Source organism: Cajanus cajan, chromosome 2 (genome assembly GCF_000230855.2).
Source record: "Cajanus cajan strain Asha chromosome 2, NIPB_CcT2T_4, whole genome shotgun sequence".
Taxonomy (NCBI): domain Eukaryota; kingdom Viridiplantae; phylum Streptophyta; class Magnoliopsida; order Fabales; family Fabaceae; genus Cajanus; species Cajanus cajan.
The window spans coordinates 8,113,819-8,133,664 of NC_138518.1; the positions used below are offsets into that span (position 1 = coordinate 8,113,819).

At 34.5% G+C, this 19,846-nt stretch overlaps 1 protein-coding gene across 3 annotated transcripts; it reads right to left on the bottom strand.

Annotated features, from left to right (window-relative positions):
• Positions 1-1,239: 1,239 nt before the first annotated feature.
• Positions 1,240-19,103, bottom strand: EMB2773 (PHD finger family protein). 3 transcript variants are annotated; one of them, XM_020367423.3, is made up of 28 exons: positions 18,571-19,058; positions 17,486-17,607; positions 16,939-17,075; positions 16,767-16,857; positions 15,916-16,172; positions 14,891-14,998; positions 14,531-14,642; positions 14,120-14,216; positions 13,815-14,001; positions 13,255-13,686; positions 12,643-13,157; positions 12,354-12,564; positions 12,227-12,277; positions 11,959-12,117; positions 11,657-11,824; positions 10,983-11,303; positions 10,749-10,901; positions 7,261-7,430; positions 6,721-6,829; positions 5,024-5,185; positions 4,841-4,945; positions 3,949-4,182; positions 3,288-3,421; positions 2,920-3,210; positions 2,447-2,837; positions 2,122-2,214; positions 1,865-1,990; positions 1,240-1,774 (listed from the first exon to the last, which is right to left on the bottom strand). In XM_020367423.3, exons 1-28 carry the CDS (start codon positions 18,810-18,812, stop codon positions 1,526-1,528), a joined length of 5,427 nt encoding a protein of 1,808 aa, XP_020223012.2. In that variant the 5' UTR covers positions 18,813-19,058; the 3' UTR covers positions 1,240-1,525. The 3 variants fall into 3 exon arrangements, with proteins under 3 accessions (XP_020223012.2, XP_082924004.1, XP_082924005.1); XM_083067878.1 differs by lacking the exons at positions 1,240-1,774; positions 1,865-1,990; positions 2,122-2,214 and having other exon boundaries at positions 2,699-2,837; positions 2,920-3,221; positions 18,571-19,098; XM_083067879.1 differs by lacking the exons at positions 1,240-1,774; positions 1,865-1,990; positions 2,122-2,214; positions 2,447-2,837; positions 3,288-3,421 and having other exon boundaries at positions 3,049-3,210; positions 18,571-19,103.
• Between the last annotated feature and the right edge of the window lie 743 nt (positions 19,104-19,846).

The following is a 19,846-nucleotide window of genomic DNA, read 5'->3' on the forward strand; positions in this document are numbered from 1 at the left end:
TATAAATAAAGAACTTTTACAGTTATTATACTAAGAACTATTTGTTTATATTTAAATGAATTAAAGTGAATTATATTTGAAACTTGAAAGAGTCAAAATTTTAAAATTAAAAAAGAAATAATGAATTGAAATATCTCTATTTAACCAAACATATATTATGCTCTTAATCTTGTTTCATGTGTTTTCAAACAAAATAATCTCATGTTAGCTTTTATAATGAGTTATTTATAAAAATCTTAAATGTAGTAATTAGTATTGTCCAAATTTATTATCACAATGATTGACACGACCATTACTAATTCACACAAGTGGTAATAATTTATATTTCTTAATTAAAGTGTTCGAATCCTAATTTTAAGTAAAAAAAATAAGTTATATTAGTATGGAATATTCATTTCATGTGTGCTTATAGGAATATTTTTCGTGCTAACAAATTTATTTTTGACCATAAATACTCAGTACCAATGTTAAAAAAAAAAAAAAAATTCACACGACAGTTTTATATAAGCTTAGTTATATAATAAAATTCATAAAAAATCTTAAAAACTGAGACAATAATAAGACTCTTTTGTTTAGAATTATACAAAAACCTTAAAGTTTACAATTTCATAATTAAGTAGGCTCATGATTCTTTGTAACTCATGACATTGAAAATATGAAGAATCTTTAGTCAACGTATCTGAATTTTTTGGCCTACGGTAGAAAGAAAGACTTTAGAGAACGACCGCACCCATATGATCGCTTGATAGTTGATTGATATTGATATTGTCCTTCTCCGCAATCGAAGAAACGATTTTCCACTTGTGTCAAATCGGTACAAAAATATAGTTGCAATCATTATATTTTTTGTAATTACATCACTCATCTTTTATAATGCAAGGATTGAGTTGTTCGTTGAAATTGTTTCTATTAACGGGTTTAAAGAGACTGTTTGGTTCAAAAAAAAAGTCTTTCCTTTTTACTATTTTCTACTACTTCTACTTCCTATACAATTTTTTTAAAAAAGATGCAAACAATTTTCTGGAACCAAACTAACCCAAAATATCAATTTAAGATTTTATAGCCCAGCCCCTACGATGTCTTGTATCCAGTTGATGATTTCCAGTAATAGTTAAATACTTGGACCTTGGCCATGTCAATGGGAGAATGATCAACATAAATTATCAGTTTATTATTTCAGTCAGCCAACTCAATTCATAGCAAACCAAGCTTTGTTATATAAACAAGCAAATACTGTGGTATGGGGGTAAAAACCAATCAAATTTGCTATTTAGATAGCTAAATTTTTCATCAACAAAAAAATGCAGCCACTATATTATTTAGACAGCTAAACCATATTACAGAAGGAAACAGACAAAAATCATTGTCATCTAAGAAAGGCAAGGAGTATTCCATGCCCTTGCTTCCCTACATTCTGTTTCCTTAACCCCTATTCTGTTGGCTCTCATCCTATACTGTATTTTTTTTCTTCTTCCTATTTAATGTACAAGTTAGCCTATCTATCATGTACTTACATCAATCAATATCAATATTGCCTAGAGCTTCTAAGGCTACTCCTGCGGCCACTAAAATTTATATTGCGTGTCGCACTTCCACCAGTCCAATCATCATCATCCTCATCCTCGTCGTACCCACCTGCCACACGTGCACCTGCCACGTGTGCAGATTTCCGAACTTGAACTTTTCTTGGTGTAGTTGTAGGTCGCTTTCGTTTTATATTTGCAGTGTAAAGCCTATAATCCATAGTGTCTTCCCTCAAAGCATGTTTAAATTCCTGGTGCAAAAATGAGAAAGGAACCCTCAATCGTATCAGGTGCAGCGAAGTGTATGAAAGAGAAATACATATTCACTCAAGCTACAGTACCTGATATCTTTGAACCAATTCTTGCGGACTCGTAGGCAAACTGAACTGAGATTCATCAATATTTAAAGCAATATTCTGCCTGGAGATAACTTCTCCAGGTTTTGGTTGTTCATTAGGAGAATAAGCCTGAACAAGTGGGAGCATATCCAAAATAGAGAACTGTTAGTTTTCCTATCGCATAAATTCCTAGTCAAGGATATACACAATATTTTACTGTTGAGTAAATGATGATAAAGATGCATTATATATAATTATACCTGACAACGGGCATCGTCAAGACTGTACATGATTTTCAGGTGTCTTTTAAGCTTCAAAAGAAGCTGCAATGCAATTGCTGATAAACAATCGGCCTGCACAAGCATAGGTAAACAAAATGGATCATTTGCATATGAATACAACATCAACTAATCCAAATGTGTATATTCTACTAATGTTCAAGCAGTATTACGAAAATATTATATATTTGATATTCTTACATTGAGCAGGACATTCCATTATAAAACTTTAAACATTCTTTGTCAAAAAAAAAAAAAAAAAAAAAACACTCATTGACAAAGTTAATGACTGCGAGTTTCAAAATACCTGAACTTTCTCCAGATCATCTTTCGAGAAGGAAACAGAATCTGTGAAACCCACAGCATGTAAATTTGCTTCAGGCAGTTGATGATTTGATCCATTTAAATCTAGTGATCTCATATCATTGGAATTGGGCTGAGCATCTACATTTTGCTGAAATGTTCCATTCAAATCCACTGACATTACTTGGGTGTTAACAGTAGGCTCCTCTGGCCCCTGTTGACACATTCCATTCCCATAAGGTGTGCTATAACGTAAAATGCTTGAACACCAGGCTTTAAAGTTCGCTTCTAGTGGCCCTTCCCTTACTTGAACTATTCGATTGATAGCATAGATTAAATAAAGAGGCTCATCAGGCGAAATGAATGGCAGCAATGCTAGGACTTCAGTACAGTATCTGCAGAAAGAAAAGAAGGAAAAAGATCATTTAAGAACCCATATAATATAAGAAGCATAGAATAGCAACAGTTAGAACTTACGTTAAAAAAGCTATTACTAATTTATTCCATCTTGGATTATCAAACTTTCGCACAATCGAGGACAAAAATTTGTTCCTTGATACCCGGTTCCCTCGAATGAGCTTGTATATTCGAGAAACCCCAAGTTTAGCTTGTGCAAGTAACCCAGCATCAGGCTTCCCTTTTCCAGAAATAGGGATTTTAGATTGGATCCTATGATCAAAATTTTCAGAACTGCCACAAATAGATTGCATAAACATAAATGACATTTGAAGTCCATCACCCAAGCGGCTTTCAAAAAATGCAGGGTACCTGAAAAGATGCTATAATTAGCTAATAAAACCAAGTTCAAATGCACCACATTCCAAAACTATATATTGGAGAAATACTTTTCATTCATATTCATCAGAAGATGATGAGCCAACTTTGAATTTGACTCCAGAGGATCTGTTTCAAGTGCTATAAGGTATGGAACACAGGTGATTGGATGAACAAGACCTTGGCGCAGCACAACTTCAACTATCTGCAGTAGTAACAAATCCCTTATTCTAAATATGCAAAAGCAAAAGAAAACTAGACCATTTTCAGTGGAATGCTAAGGTCCTGGTTGTTTTTACATTGCAACTTGTTCAAACTGAACTTGGGCCACAGCAATAATGTTTTGCTAGAGAAAAAGTACATTGGAAGTCACACTTCTCCGTTTGCAAATCTAGATAATGCTAATACAACCAGGCACTTAATCTTCCAAAGAAAATAAGCATCAACACAACTGATAATTTAAACCATATTGCAATAGACTGATAACTAGCAACTGCAAGATTCACCTTTAAACTACCCTGAGAAGCATTTACCTAATTTATCATGCCCTTTACTTCACCCTCACCCATCAACACAAAAAATTTGGAGGAATAGAAACAATCATAAATACAATACACAAGCATACACTCTTCTGTTCATTAACTATTATTGGTTCCAAGACTATTTTAATTGTTCTATAGCATTTGGCTTAAGAATGTCAAATTTTTGCCATAATAGAAGCCAGATTCTGACCTTCAGGGCTGATTGACGAACTTGTTCACAGAAATCCAAACACCTGCCCAAAATATTATCCCAATACAACTGAATTATACCCCCACATATGTTTGTATCCCCGGCACCAGCAGCAACAGGTACAATCTGCCCAGCTCCTACAGAGTAATTGGCAACATTTCCATCCTCTTTATCTGTTCCTATTTGGCTTTCAGCATCTAGAAGATACTCAAACATATTTTGCAATCCTTGAATCTGATTACCATAAAGATTTAGTATACATAAACGTTGAAATTTAATATAGAACGTTATTGAAAAGAATAAGCCTGCCAAGACTTACTCTTTAAGTAACCGAAATTTAATATACATAAATATATATAGAAAAGATTCACTTACTCCAAAATAAGTCTTGATAGATTTACTTCAGTTAATCACTCATTTTTATAACAAATTTTAATGATCCAACCGTTTCATTAAAAATTCTTAATGTATAAAGTCTAGAAATTTCTTAAAAATTAGAAAATCATATGATATTTCATTATATATATTCAAATCAACGTATAAAATGTTTTTATGATTATCCATTAATTTGAATTAATAAAACGAAATATAAAATAGTTTTCAATTTTTTAAAAAATTTGCAAACTTAATCTATTCATTAAGAACTTTTAATTTAATGGTTGAATTGTTGAAATTTGATTTAAACATAAGTTATTGAATAAAGTAAGTCAATCAAGACTTACTCTTAGAGTATGCGGATCCTCTCTCTCTCTCTCTCTCTCTCTCTCTCTCTCTCTCTCTCTCTCTCTCTCTCTCTCTCTCTCTCTCTCTCTCTATATATATATATATATATATATATATATATATATATATATATATATATATATATATATATCAAGACAAAATAAATTACCTTAAGTCGAGTATCAGCAGCAGAGGATAATGTTTCCTCCATTATTTTTCCAACATCATTTTCCAACATATATTCAGGCCTGGCAATGAGAACAAACCCTAGTGCCTACAACAGTTACAATAAAACATTAACAGACTTCAAGATTAAACACAGATAAGAACTAAGTTGACAAATAAATCTTACCTGCAATGATCTAACCTTGATGACAAAATCCTCCATAGAGAGATACTTCAAAAACAATCTTAAACTGCTTCCAACATCAATAAGTTTATTACTGGTACTTGCTAACAATTGATTTCCATAACGGAAAAGCAACCCAAGACAGAAGAGAGATCGTCCAACTTTCTGTACATAGCAGGGAACAATCAATTTTTTATTTTACATCCCAAAAAACAATTAAAACAACCTTCATCATCAATCTAAATAAAAGATAAGTGTAATATAAACACTCTACAACACAAAAATACATTATAATTTTCATATCCAACTCCAAGCTATATATTCAAGACCATAATTCTCTACATGAGCTATATAATCCAAGAAATAACAGCTTTCCTTGACACTAATTTAATTACCAATTATCAGATGTATGCATTATTTAGGATAATCATAATTTTTAAAGAAACGATAATTGAGTACTGAAATCAAATCAACTTAACCCACCCCCTCAAGCCCAAAACTGGACAAGTCAAATGTAAGGTTTGCAAGACCAGAAGATTAGACATCTACTGGTAACCCACATCGACTGGATATGCTCTAATGACCAGTGTTGTTAAATGGAAGCCATGGCAGATGGCGTTGGCAATTCTTCAACAAACAGCTATATCATGGTGGTATGGAGGGTTTTAAATGGCAGCCCATGGTGGCCACCATACACAAAATGCCTGTGGCAGCCATGGAGGTAAATCGCATAAAAGCATTAAAAATAATTGGGCCAAGTAGCCCAACCTGTATCCAATCCATGAAAGTGTTTAAAACCTTCACAAGCAGAAAGTCAGGTTTCTCTTTCTCCCTCACAAGTCTTGTGCTACCAAGCATCCAACCTCCAGCAACCTCGAGCCCTGGCAACCTCTGTCCTCCTTTCTCAGGCACACTCCATTTCCAATGAACAACTGTTTTTTTGTTTTTTATTTTCTATTTTGTTTTCTTTAATTATTTAAATTATTTTTTGTCTCTATTTTTTTCTTTAATCATTCTTTTAAAATTCTGTTTTTATCTATAATATTTATACTTCTTTTTTCTAATATTTATACTGGTTGTTAATTATTATTTTTTAAAAGTTGTTATATACTGCATAACCTGTTTCAATTCCATTTTCTTTGATTACTCTTTATACTGTTTTGAATTAGCCTTTTTATATATATACTGCAGTTTTGAATTAGCCTTTTTCTACAATGGCTGAAGCTTCCTTCTGTTCCATACTTCTTGACATCATTCATTGGGATTTTTGTTTCTGCCATTTTTGAATTATACATATGTATTTTTACTTTATCCACTGTGACTTCCAACACAACATCCACCATATGTATGTATTATTATGGAGGATTTTCGGATCACCACCATCACCTGCCATCCGCTATTGATAACACTGCTAATGACTAATACTTTTCCACCCAAAGCTGGGCTACCTCTACCCTCCCAAAAAAATCTTGTAAGGAGATGTTTAGCCCTCTTCCTAGCCAATGTGACACTTTAACAAGAATAAATAAATAAAAGTTACAAATGATTTCCACATTACAATCTTTCTAGGTAATGTGCATACAGCATACAACAAGTTATCAATAAGTTGAAAAATACTGCTAAAAGTTGCATGTGAATAAACTTCAAAATTGGATGTACCATATCAAAATTCAAATTTTAACATGAATTTAGCAATAAACCTGCTTGTTATCAACTGCTTGAGTATCCAAACATTTGAAGAAGTATTGAATAAGTTGTTCAACTACAGCAGCCCCTTTTCCAGCCATCTTACTCACAGAACAGAGGCACCTGATACAGAAAAAGTAATGAGATCCAGAAGTAGGTGAAAGGAGAGCAAGCTCCCTTCTCTTAAAGTGGGGAAAAACAATTTCTTTTTTCTAATCATAATCAAGAAAATTAACACATAATATAATTGCAAACTATAATCTTAGATGCAGTTCAAGGTTTTCAGAAACATTTCACAAAATACAGTCATAAAATTTCTGTTCAAAGACATGCTTTTACACTGGTATTTATGAATTGCATCAGAAAAAATATTTAGATATTCTCATATTATGCATCAAAAAATTTGTTTAGTAACTACAAACTGTTGCACATCAGGAAAAACTATAGAAATCCACGTATGAAGCTATCAGCTGGTCAATTTCGGGATGAAGTGAAACAGAAGAATTAAAAGGACACAGCTAACTGAAGAAAATAATTCTAGGAATCGTAAGTACTTGATACAGGCATGGACAACTGTCAAGAAAGAATGCCGGACAATCATCAGTTTCAAGTCTTGCTCAAGTTCCCCAACAATACTTGGAGGTAACTTCCCAAGCAGGGGCAGCACAGCATCAATTATGAATAGTATACTCTCAAGTAGCTGCGCAACCATGCGATTGTCAACCTGAAAACAAGATATGGTGCACTAGTCATTTTCAAATTATACTTTCTTGTAGGCCAAAAAGACTCGAAAATATAATGAAATATCAGAGATCAAAAACTACATGACTAATAATAAGTAGATCAGGACCAACGCAGAAACTAAGTGCCTAATAGAATTTTGGTTGGATATCCAAGTCAGTAATATGAAATTTCATATAGTACATGTACATGCCTATCTGAAGTCTTAAATGTGGAAGTAAGAGGGGAGGATGGGGGAATGAGATTGATATGCCTTGTCCCTGCCCCAGCACCCTGCCACAACAATTTATTTTTTACCTATATCAATACTATTAAAAAATTTAATGCAATGCCTCGTGACAATTCAACAAATAATCATATTTATTATTTAAATAACAAATATAGTATTATAAGTGGAGATTCCAATCATAATATAATAAAAGGACAGCCTTTAATCATGAGCTGGGTCACTTAGCATACTGAACTCCATGTGAGCCGATTTCACCAGCAGTGTAAGTGAAGCCCACTAAGAGGTACCATGAGTCAAAAGCCAAGCAAACGCTTAATCAGGAATTTAGTGCCAGACCCAAAGAACATTGGAAGCCTCATAGTTTGGGCAGGTCCCCGACGAGCAGAATGGCTAAAATAAAGAAAGGCATCAAGGTTTTTTGTGATTATGAAGTACATACAAGCTCAAAATAGCAAGTTTATCATTTTCTATACACTCAACTATACACTGATAGTCATTATTTGGCTGAAAAGGTAGAAGAGAAGAAATGAAAATATAAAGATGAATGTGTGGTCACCCAAGGACAAAATATGAAATGATTGTATACGAGGTGGGGCATATTTGAATAAATTTCTCTATAAGCACTTCCAGAAGAAAAAAAATAGGAAAGAAAAATCAAATTAACTTCTCCATAAGCAACTAATGCATAAGCTAATTTGTAAAAACTCTCTCATATTAGCTTTTCCACAATTTTATTTTTAACTTGTGCATACACTAATTTTAGCATAGCTTATGAACAAGCTTATTTCATTTTTCCTCCAAATTTTCTTCTCCTATAAGTGCTTTTAGAGAACTTTATCCAAATTTAATCTTATTGGTATGGCACCAATTGAGGAAAATTGACATGAGAACAGTTAAGATGGTTTGGACATATACAAAGAAGGCTACTGTTATCCAAATATACTCTTATTGGTATGGCACCAATTGAGGAAAAATGACATGGGATCCATTAAGATGGTTTGGACACATACAGCGAAGGCTACTGAAAGCCCAAACGAGGAGAGTAAATTGCATGGTTTTTAGCCTGGTGAAAAGGGAGAGGAGGAGGAGAGCAAGAAAGACTTTTGATGAAATTATGGGGGACTGGGGGTTTCTTCTCAATGTTGTTTGCTATATTAAAGTTATTTTGAAAAACGCTTGTGCCAAAAATAAAACTTCATAATAACAAGAAAAATTATCAGACTTCGTATGTACTCACAAATATATATATATATATATATATATACACACACGCACAAGTTAGAATTATATCTCAATCTCAGTGAAATTTCAGCGGCATATCTATTTTTTTATTATTTTAATAATGGTTATAACTTATAATAAGATATATAAATAAACAGTATATATGCATAACCAGAAAGGACTATAGAGAATGGTGATAGTTAGCAACTCCCTATTAAACAGGATTATGTGAGACAATAAAAAAGCAGCAGAGGATCCTAATTTCTGGTCTGGTAAGAGGACAAGTGGGCCATTTACTAATTATTGGACAGTTTGGCTCTAGACACGGACAAAATAATAAATTAGAAGGAAAAGAGAAATAGAGGGGTGGGGCATACATATTGGAGATTGTACACAGACATTTGGGGGGAGAGTCCTGAATCTATTGAACATCCAAGGGATGCTTATTCTTGTATCACTGAACTTCTGTTAATTCTTCTACCTAACCCAAATTCAGTTACCTCATCAGTACCAGATTTAGGTATGGAACTCCACCAATAACATCAATTCTTTTCTTTCTTCTCATCTACTGGTCCAGTTTTATCAGATGGAATATACATCTCAACCTCGGCTCACCCAAAGCTCAAAACGACTCCAACATGGACATGACACAGCAATGCTGAAATCTGATAGAACTGATATCATAACAATAGGAAAGAACAGGTTTTTATTGAATGAAACTAGGAACCTCCCTGGGAACTAAAACACAGCTCCAGATATTTCCAAATGTCTGGATCCCATCCTTTCTCTGGTTTCTCAACATAGTTGTCAATTCTGCATAGCAGAGTGGCACAGCCAACCACAAAAGTGGGATTGCAGATAGCCGGATGACCGCCATTCTAATATTATATATATATATATATATATTAAATAATTCATGATATACATAAGCTAAAAAAACAAAAATAACTCAAAATTCATGCATTAATCATTTCCAGTAATAAAAGTTCATAGTACTTAAACAAAAAATAAATAAAAAGTCAAGGAGAAGAGGTGCCTAAAGCTTTAAATCATCTAAAGCAAAAGCCTAAAGTACTAAGGAATAGGATAACAGTACCACTGATGATGTCTATAATTAAAGTACTAAGCTTTAAAAACCTAAATAATTCGATCTTCATCCTGCTGACCACTGATGGTGAAGAACAAAACATAAAAGTAAAAAAATGAAGAGAATAACAAAAATTGATGCTGTTTGCCAACTATAAAAAAAAATAAGAGAAAAAGGAAAAGAAAGAAAAAACAAGGGAACAGAAAAATAAATAAATAAAAATAAGAAGGGAAAAAAACTCTAATTAACTGAAGTAATTTTTTTATTTTTTGTAAACAGTAAACTATTCTGCCCCAACAACTCCACTCTGCAATTTTGCACCTGCTCCAGCGCTACGAGGTTACTGTAGCATCAAGGAGCCTCTCCGCTGCAATACTGACCACTACGGCCTCTATTGTCAACATAGTTTCTCAATTATCAAAACCCCCCTAAACTGTGTACAGTTGTTCCTATTTATAGGCAGCTGGTGGTATATGATATGGATACACCAGTGATTTGGTCCCAGCAAGGGCACATAACAGTCCACTAACATAGATCCACCTTTAATGGGCCTAATCATTTGCAGGCCCAGTCTCCTTCCATCTAACGCAAACCCTTGTATTTCTTTGGCCAATTAACCCATCTAACTAATTACTAACATAACTAACTAATGGGTATCTATCAAAATCACCTTTCAGTACATGTATGGTGCTAATTAAAGCAACAAAAGAGAAATGTTGCACAATTCATAAAAACACTGGAGTAGCCAATATATAAAAGATAACCTGAGTCTTCAAATATGGCTGCAAAGTAACAACAAATTGAGATGGGTTTGAAGCTGGTGCACAGAGAGTTGGGTCCACAAGACAAAATGCATGCAAGACTAACACATACGGAAGTGCACGCACTTCAACTTCATCACTGTTCATTTCATCAACCTGATCATGAACAAAAACTGTCATTTGCATATCAATGTAGCCAGGCACAGAAGTTAGCATATAAACAAGATACTATCGTACCTGCAATATCTTCTCCAGCAAGCATTTGCACATCATCTCACAACGCTTCCGCACTGTTGCAAGGGACCCTGGGTTGACCCCAATGGCTTTTGCAGATTGTGGCAAAAAATCAAGTGACAAATTGCGCTTTATTACAGTTACAAGAAGCTGATTAATGGGTATAACAGGTTGATTATTGCGCATTTCTCTCAACATTTCAACAATTTGCTCTGTTTTCTTAACTATCTCAAGTGGAACAGTACTGCCATCCCCAAAGACCTGAGTTTGCAACGCAGGAGGCTCCTCAAACCAGAACTCATTAAATGTTTTGCAAACAAGGTCCTGAAAAACCAAAGCATAACAGAGAGAACAGTCTTAACAATTGAAGAGAGTGAAAGCATTGACAAAAGAATCAACAAACATATTATAGGCTTAAAATCAAATAAGTACAAGTTTACATCCAATGACTAGTAATTTACATGGAATGATGGAACTACCCATTTAAAGAGTGCCAATGAATCACATATCATCAATGCTATAGAACAAGACCATGTTGAGAAGAAAGTATGTTAATCTTCAAACAAAATTATAATTTACACTAAGAAGCATAAATTATAATTCTAGACAGCTAGGTATATAGAATTTCAGATACACAGTAACATATCTTAGATGTTCTAGCAATAATTTTAAAATACCTGGATGCTTGCTTCATCATCACTGACACGTGAAATGATCTCTATGCATGCTCTTGTAAAGCCAGAGAAGTTGGCATTTGAAGTGCACATATCTCGAATGATTTTTATAGCTCGTTTTCGAACACTTAGTCCAGTATCTTTGATTCTCTCAGCAATCTTCTCGAAATACTACAATACACAATTGAGAAAACTATTTAAACAATTCATCAGCCCCAGGCATGAAGTGTCTCCATGCATAAGAAGTTTACATGAAAGAACCAATTTTGCTATTGACCATTAAGGAAAGATCCTGTGACACATACCTTAAAACCCACATCTGGATGTGAAGCAATATGCCTACCAACAAGTTCCAATGCTGCTTCTCTAACAGATATAGCAGAATCACAAAACCTTCCTTCAACAGCTGATTGTATTCGCTTATCACCCAATACCTCTGGATCAGCCTCTACAATGATACTAATCTGCTCATTACATTAAATGAAAGACGAGATTAATTTGGTGCAAAGAAACTATTATAAGCATCACATTTTCACTGGAAAGTAGGAGACTTGAAAAATATTTAAAACTTACTGCTTTTAAAGCCTTAGCCCTAATAACTGGAGAGTTCTCCCTCATGCTTGTCTGTACACAACATAAGAAAAATTAGAGAAGAGGCATGATTTTAGACAAATTATGGAAAGGATAAATATCAACATACCAGAAGCGTGTGAATAATCTTATCAAATCCTCGGCAAAATGAACTGTTTTGGCCCAAAGCTAAAGTAATCTTCTTGATTGAATCCCGTGTCAACATTGAAGACACAGTACCAGAATCCCGTACTATGATTTTTGATTTCATTCTGGTAATGTAGTAAATGGACTTTTGCTGACAATTTGAATCATCTTTGTACCACAAGCACAGATAAAACCTGCACATCATACACATGCATTACCTTTGCATATTTATAACTAAAATGACAATTTTAAGATCTGTCTAGAGTACAAACCAGCAAATGAAAAGATGCAGATCATCAGCAGAGGTGGCATCTTGAAGGAAATTCAAAAGAAACTGTTGAACAATCTCATGCTTAGGAATTTCAGTTTTTTTTGACACATTGCGATTTTTTTTAACATCATTCTTGCTCTGAGAATTGCAACATGATTGTAATACAAGTAGTTGCTTATGACAGATGCATGTCTGGCAGGACCAGTTTCGACTGGAAACTTCATGTTCTTTAATTCCCAGGCAATCAGCATGAAAAAGCCTCTGGCAATCATGACATATGAACAAATTTTCTACCCTTCCCCCCAAACAGACACAACAGGCATCGTTTGGAAGATGCTGGGTAGCAGCATCCTGACTAGGTAAATCCTGAAGAATCCAGAACTTTTCCTGGCTACAAACCAAAGCATCACGCTTCAACCTTGCAGCAATTGTACCAAGAATATCAATCGCCATGGAACGAACAGAGACGTCCTTAGATTTCGGCCCAGCATTCTGAAGTAGTAGAACACAGAGAACCTGAAACAACTCAGAAGTAAATTAATCTGATGCAATTACCAAAATAATATGTACACATATGCAGATCCCTACACTAACACACCCATGCACAATCTACCTCTAGAATAGGAGCTGAAGCAGGATATTCAGGTAAATTTAGAGTGGTCAGTAAATCCGTAACAAGATTCTCTATTATGGTTTTCAGCTCCGAAGCATCCTGAGTCTTCACACTTGCAAAACGCTGAAGTACACGGCTCCAAAATAGACAGCAGGCTTCTGTCGTTGCCTCATGGCATTTAGTTGGATAACTAGCATCAACCGAGGCTTCTAATACAGCATTACCATTTGATGCTTTTCTTAAGGCATCAGGAAGGTTAGCACTGCAATGAATCAACTGAATAAGCAAAGCAGTAACCATTTGGATCTGCCTTTGCTCTTCTTCACGAATGTGATAAGATCTTAAAGCTCGTTTTGAAAACGGTAACTTCCATAAAAGCTGAACCACTTCATCTATCACATAAGTGCGATGTTGTGTGTACAAATAGAATATCTGCACCACCATATTGGAAAAACAACAATTATATAAGAGAATATGCTCACAATTATAGAAGAGAACTATACCATCATATGAGCATTAAAGATAACAATTACACAGCTGTAAAAGTGAAGTATCAGTACCGCACTGAGTAAACTGATTGCCTTCAATTGCAAAAGCTGGATATTATCAACCAAAAATGTTGTAATGCTTGTTTTTACAAGTTGTAGTATGCAACTATCTGATAACCTCTCTATTAACAACAAATCCTTCAGTAGTCCAAGAACAGTGCACAACTTCTGAAGAATAGTATTCACAGCAGTAGAGAGCCTGAAAAAGCAAGGACCAGCAACATAATATTAACAAATGCATATAGTAACTAATCTAACTCTAGATGCATAAGAAAACCAACTGAAAGGACATATAATGTGGACAAAAATAATAATACCTGCTCGATGCTGATTTCTTCGACTTTGAAGCCTTACTAGTTCGCCGTTTCTTGCTGGCTGAACCAAATTCAGCATCATTTTCTTCATAATCATCAACTGGAAAAAAAAAATATAAAGATTAGGAGTTTAAAACCAAAGAGGAAATAATCTCTTCCATTCTCTCCCATAATTTCCATGGTCCCCAATGGGCCCTATTATATATTTTCTGTGAATTTTGTCATCCCATGGTGGGCCTCAAAGAAATCATAATACATCATCAACTACAAACAAATTTTAGTCAGAGATACAATTTAAAAGGAAAGTGCTGCACTTTCATACCATTTTCATCCTCCAAAATGTTAAATTAAGAACTGTAATATGTATCTGTGTGTTCTATTCCGCACAACTGCACAAAAACTAAAAAGGCTAACCTTCAAATGCAGTGTTTTCACTAGGTCTATGTAACGCACGGTATGATGGATCACATGCACACATAACATCCATTATCTGATGCCTGGAAAACTCCAGAATTCTCTCAATGATCTGACATGGATAAATTACTTTCAGACATTATAGATTATAGTTAAAAACAAAAAAGGTAACAGCCTACACAAGTTATGAAATCCAAATCAACATAATCATCAGTTTCACACATAAACAGAAATAATTCTCTCCTGCTGAAGGAGCTTTATCTTTGTATATACTTCCTTTGCCAGAGAAATATCCTAATAAATTTCACGTTATTCACAGTAATAATATTTGCTTTAAACTAGCATAAACAAAGAGCATACCTCTTCTTTATAAAGTTGCTTTGGCATATCCGTATGAGCCATCACTGCTAGTGCAGCATGAATGGACTCTAACGCAATTAAAACAGAAGAAACTAACTCCGAATCCGACTGAAACAAAGAATAATAACAAAAGAAATCATTAATATGAATTCACTATGTAAATTATGATTAAAAAACTGAACACAACTACAATACCTTAATCTATAATCTATAACACAGGGGATACGTTATTGTAATAACCTTTTATGGTTTCATTTTTTAGCAGACACTTCTACCCCTAAATTTATATTACACACTTCATAATTGTTAAAACTATTCACCCTCCATAATTAAAATAACCACCCATTACAGTTATTTATTTTTAAATCTTAATATTTTTTCTACAACCATCTTCCCAAAATCTTTCAACAAAAATAAATACACAAAAGCACAATGTGCCTCTTTCCCCTACTAGTACAACTAATGGGGTCAACTAAATGAACCAAACAGAACCTGTTCGGATCTATCAAAAGCCAAATCTTAAATAAATCCATGGTCCATCTATTGCAAGGTCATTATAATGGTCTCCAAGTGTTTACTTCAGTCTTCCCAGACCTCCTTTAATTTAACTACATGATTTTAAAAAAAAATAGCTTAACATATAAAGATTTTGGGCTTAAATAATATGAATAGTTTATTCACGAATGGGATCAAGAATAGTATTTGACAAGGCAATGTAGACACGTTACTACCATATAGTCAGATTGACCATGACTGTAGTATTGCATATATTGGTGAAACCTCAAGAACTGACATATATACTCAACAGACAATTTTTCACCAAAAAAAATAGGCAAACTAGATCTGTGTGCTAAAGCCATTTTGATATTAAGTTTCTGTTTACTACCCAATAGCAGATATAAGTCATATTTTAATAAATTTTATTAGAAAAATTGAGGTCATTCACTGTCAACAAAATCCAAACAAGCTTAAAAAATTCAGTATACACTAATACAATATACAAAAGAATTGAAAGGTGAACTTACATTATCACATTCCTCAATTGACAGGCCTTCTGCTCTATGTATCTGATGATCTAGAACTGTTAATAATCTAACAAGAACTTCTACAGGAACCAAATGCAGAAGTTTCTTTTCACATATAGATGTTATTTCATTGACAAGTAATCTAAGATCTGAAAGAGGCAATGGCAACCATTCTGCTTCATCTCGATCATCACCATGAAATTCAGATTTGTTGCACAAGTCCTCCAAAAACTCATAAAACCTTTCAATGTGGGCACCTACAAAGATTAAAAATACCAGTTGATTACACATGTAAAAACAGCATGCTTGCAATGTGTGCCTGCAGACATGTACTTGAAGCTTAGCAGAATCAGATGCTATAGATATAGAGAACAAACAATAACATTAAAATGTAGGATTTTAGGAACCAGGCATGCAGCAACCTTCCAGCTCAGTAGAATCAGGTGTTATAGATATTCTAACGCCACCTTTCAAGAACATAGAGTAAGAGTCTCTCTAATTTATATATTCAAATTTATAATTTAAAAATATATAATAGAAGTATATATATTAACAGTATATTGTTTAATAATTTTGTAATTTACAATTTTATCTCTTCAATATTTGAATTGAATTTTCATTTTACATTTCAATACAATAATATTATTTTATCAAAGTGATTTATTTTTACATAAATGATGTTGGGTGTGTGTGTAGTTACTAATTAAAGTAATTCAATTGTACAAAATGATTTCAAATCAGCTAAAATTTGAGTTAGTAGTGTTCAAGATTAAAAAGTACTTGCATACATAGAAATAGAGAACAACCGACAACATTAAAAGTAGGATTTTAGGAACCAGGCATGCACCAACCTTGAAGCTCAGCAGAATCAGGTGCTATAGATATTCCATCGCCACTTTTCTTTTTGACTTTTGATTTTTTAGAAGATAATGTAGAAATATCCTGCCAAATCATTTTGAAAATTAACAAATGAAAAGAATCAAATATCAACTGCAAATACCAATATATTATATATATCTATACATTTGTGGAAACATTATCAAGCTGGTGTGTATGTGTTGGATTGTAGTCTTTTGGAATCTGACTTTGGATAGGAAGACTTGATTCAGACTGCCTCTTTTCAGGTAATGCACTACCAGAGATCTGCTCCTTGACAGGACCTGAGAAACTTGACCAATACAATAAACAATAAGCAGAGCACCATTAAATTATTTAATGGAAAGCCATAAGATCAAAATAAAACATAAGATTTAGGAGGAAAAGGTAAACAGAGCTATAAGTTTGACAGCACAAAACCAAGCTCTAGTTTTACCATGCAAGAAAAACACACTAAGCAACTTGAAAGTTATGATTAACAGTAATTAGTCAGCATGAAACCAAACTTCATTCAATTACAGAAGTTCCTCTTCAAAATAAATCTCATTCTGACTAAACTTTCCCAGGTGCAAAGGTAATCACACCTTCCATCTCAGTCAGATCATTATTGAACAATGAGCAACAACAAACCCATGTGATTTGAAACAAATACACAATGGTGACATTCAGGGCAGAAACCAAGTACTCTGTTTACCTGCAGCACTGTAATCGTAATCAAATGCTTCAGGATAACACCTCAGAACTTCATCGTGAAGTTCTAAAGGAGGCTCATCATCATCCTTGTTCGGAACAACTTTGGCGTCATCTGTTAATTTCCTATAGAGGACAAAATGAACAAAGTTGTATTAAATTCAATAATAAATCCCATAGTAACAGCAGCAATGGTAACAACACAAACATCACTGAAAAGGATGATGACAACAACAATATGTATCCCTTTACCGAGTAGACGTGTCAAATTTTAACAAAGCAAAATAAATTTGGACACGTGAAAACAGCTCAAATAAATGACATTCTATTTATAGCAAATCAACATGGCAAATAAAACGCCACTGGTTGGCGCAAAATGCGTTCTTAAAGTATAGTTAACTATTCTCAACTAAATCCTCTCTCCTTGAAGTTTTAAAAGATCAAAAAGAAGAAAAAAAATCAATTAAAGTTCTCACAAACTATAGCATTAAACACTATGCACAAGATTTTAAAAAACAGTCCGCAACCATGATTTTGACTGCGACATCAAGGATTTTGAAGTGCTCATGACCACAATTGTAACCACATTCGTCCCCAATATTAAGGAATGCGACAAAACCATAACTGCAATTTAAAACATTCGTCTGTGCACTTTATTAAAATAGCATCTAATATACTTACAAATCCAAAACTAATCTGCCTGTGACCTAAACATGAAAGCTTCACGTTAACAGACAATGAAAATTAAAAATAAACTAATTATAAAAAGCAAAAAAATAAAAAAACATAGAGTTAGCGAGAACTATAACTAAACAAGTAAGCAATCAACTACCTAGGTCATGCAATTCATAAGAGTAACAAAAGTTATGTCCTATCGCATACGCTACAGTAAATCGAATGACAATTCAAATGCACGTAACTTCCACTCAAAACCGCGAACTTCAATTGCACGAAAAAAAAGTAACAATTCAGTCAAACTCTCGAGCCTAATTCAGCACATGCTAACGAGATTCGTGGATTCAACTTCCTAGCGACTAAAACCTCGAAGCGCGCGTAAAATGTCAACCGAAAACCGAAGGAGAAGCTTACAAGTAGGACATATCAGCGCGGCGGAGCAGCTCGGCGATCTTGCCGGACTGCGAGAGCACGTCGACATGGTTGAGGCGCTCGGGCGACTCGACAAGGGGAGGGTCCTGGACGGTGGCGCCGCACCAAACCGGGAGCAGCGGCAGCGGAAGGTAGGAGGCGACCTCGGAGTGGATGGTGTTGGAGAGGCCGATGCCACGGTGGCCGGAGGCCGCAACGACGCCGGGAGGAAAGGGAAAACTCATTGAATTGTCACAGGAGGAGCATGAAGGGTGAAAAGGGAGAAATCTGAGGACGAATTGAGAGGAATTAGGGTTTGGATTGAGAGAGAGAGAGAGAGAAAGGAGGAGTGTGTGAGCCCTAGAGGGATAGATTTGGAAGAGAATTGCGAAGTGAATGGCGGGGAAAAGAGTGGATTTGCCAAAAGTGTGTTGGAAATGATTATCGCAAGAGGGGTTTCCAAAGTGGATTTGGTTTTTATGTTGTCAGAGAAAAACCGAGTCCAGTGAGGAATTACGTCAATGCCCCTATCCTTTGTGCAAAGATTGTCACAGAAGCTATTACGCAATGGGACTTGAAAAAAAATTAACTAGTAGTGTGAAGAAATGTTGTATAATCAATTATGTAGTACTGTCTTAAAATGACTTATAACAGCCTTGTCTTAAAATGACTTATAACAGCCTAACAGTGATTTCGAATTTGAAATAAAAGCTTTCTTCATTATAGTTACACGTAAATATTCCCTACTTCACTAATATAGATTCATTAGTCTGAGAAGGCATACGCATGGCAACGGGGTTCGGCGGGCGCCCTTGTCCCTGCAAATTTAAATTGCCCCTGTCTCTGCCCTTAATATCTGTTGAGAGTAAAATTTAGGTCTTCATTCTCGCTTTTGACAGGGTTTGAATTTCTCCGCCCCGCTCCCGCTCCCATTTTTATTTTTTTTCTTCTTTTTTTTTAAATAAATATGAACAATTTAAAAAAAAATAAAAGAAAAATAAAATAATATAAATTTTTATATATAAATATTTTTAATTTTGGTTTATATATATATAAAAATAATTTTTAATTATATTATTAAGCGGGACGGGGGTGAGGGCGGGTATGAGGGCAGGGGCGGGGTGGGTATAACATCCTCGTCCCCGCTCCCAATTTTATCAATCGGGGAAAACCTGAACCCGAACCTCATAAACACGGGTTTTCCCCATCCAAATTGGGGCGGGTTCAGGCGGGTGTACCCACGGGAGCGGGTTAGATTGTCATGCCTAGTCTAAGTAGA